General features: G+C 46.6%; 1 protein-coding gene across 1 annotated transcript in view; it reads right to left on the minus strand.

The window, feature by feature from the left end:
• The window catches only part of EMH_0040860 (uncharacterized protein), a gene marked incomplete at both ends in the record, with an annotated part of 4,966 nt that overhangs the window by 2,060 nt on the left and 1,888 nt on the right, over window positions 1–1,018 (minus strand). The window contains 3 exons of the mRNA XM_013495558.1: window positions 1–58; window positions 540–609; window positions 917–1,016. Of these exons, the coding sequence (XP_013351012.1) occupies window positions 1–58; window positions 540–609; window positions 917–1,016 (228 nt within the window). The remainder of the gene's footprint in view (window positions 59–539; window positions 610–916; window positions 1,017–1,018) is intronic.

A 1,018-nucleotide genomic window follows, 5' to 3' on the forward strand; every position in this document is an offset into this window, starting at 1 on the left:
AGCGCAGCTACAACTGCAGCAGACTCAGGATGCAGGCCATCCGATAGAGCAGCACAACCTGAAAACAAATAAAAATAAAAACAAACAAAAAAAAAAATAATATATATTTATATATATATATGCATAGAGAGGGGATAGATACGCACAGGGCGAGAAAGAAAAACAAGCAGAGAAAGTAAAGGAGACAGAATGAGAGACAGAAAAGGAGACGGGGAGAGAGACAGAAAGCAGACAGAAAAGGAGACAGACAGGAGACAGAAAGGAGACAGAAGGAGACAGAAAGGAGACAGAAAGGAGACAGAAAGGAGACAGAAAGGAGACAGAAAGGAGATATATAAAAGAGATAGAAAGGAGACAGAGGAAGAAACGGAGACACTTCAGAGAGCGAAAGAGAAGAAATAGAGACCCCTCCATAAACCCCTCAACTTTAGGGGTTAGGGTTTAGGGTTTAAGGCTAAACCCTGACCCCGAAACCCTAAACCCTAAACCCTAAACAGTAAACCCTAAACCCTAAACCCTAAATCAGGGGAGGATGGTACCCAAGATAACTCCTGCTGCCTGCAGCAAGACAACCGTCCGCCCTTGCTGCTGAGACTTGATGGCCCACTCCTGCAGCGCAGCAGCAGCAGCAGCAGCAGCAGTTGCAGCAGCAGCAGCAGTAGCAGCAGCAGCAGCAGCGGCAGCAGTTTCAGCAGCATCAGCAGTAGCAGCAGCAGCAGCAGCAGTTGCAGCAGCAGTTGCAGCAGCAGCAGCAGCAGCAGTAGAACCAGCAGCAGGATACACTTGAGCTTGCCAGGAAGCTAGCAGCTAAATGAATAAACAAAAAAACAAAAAAGCAAACAAACAAAAAACAAATAAACAAACAAATAAATAAATAAATAAATAAATAAATAATTTATATTTTTATTAAACTCACCTGCAGCTCCACCGGCATCCTGCTGCTCCCCTCTATAGGCTCGGGTACGCAGCCGCAGTTGGGGCCCCCCGCCTTGCAGCGGCAGGGGGTGCAGCAGCAGCA

The sequence above is a fragment of the Eimeria mitis genome, genomic scaffold (genome assembly GCF_000499745.2).
Source record: "Eimeria mitis Houghton genomic scaffold, Emh_scaff1634, whole genome shotgun sequence".
Classification (NCBI taxonomy): Eukaryota; Apicomplexa; class Conoidasida; order Eucoccidiorida; family Eimeriidae; genus Eimeria; species Eimeria mitis.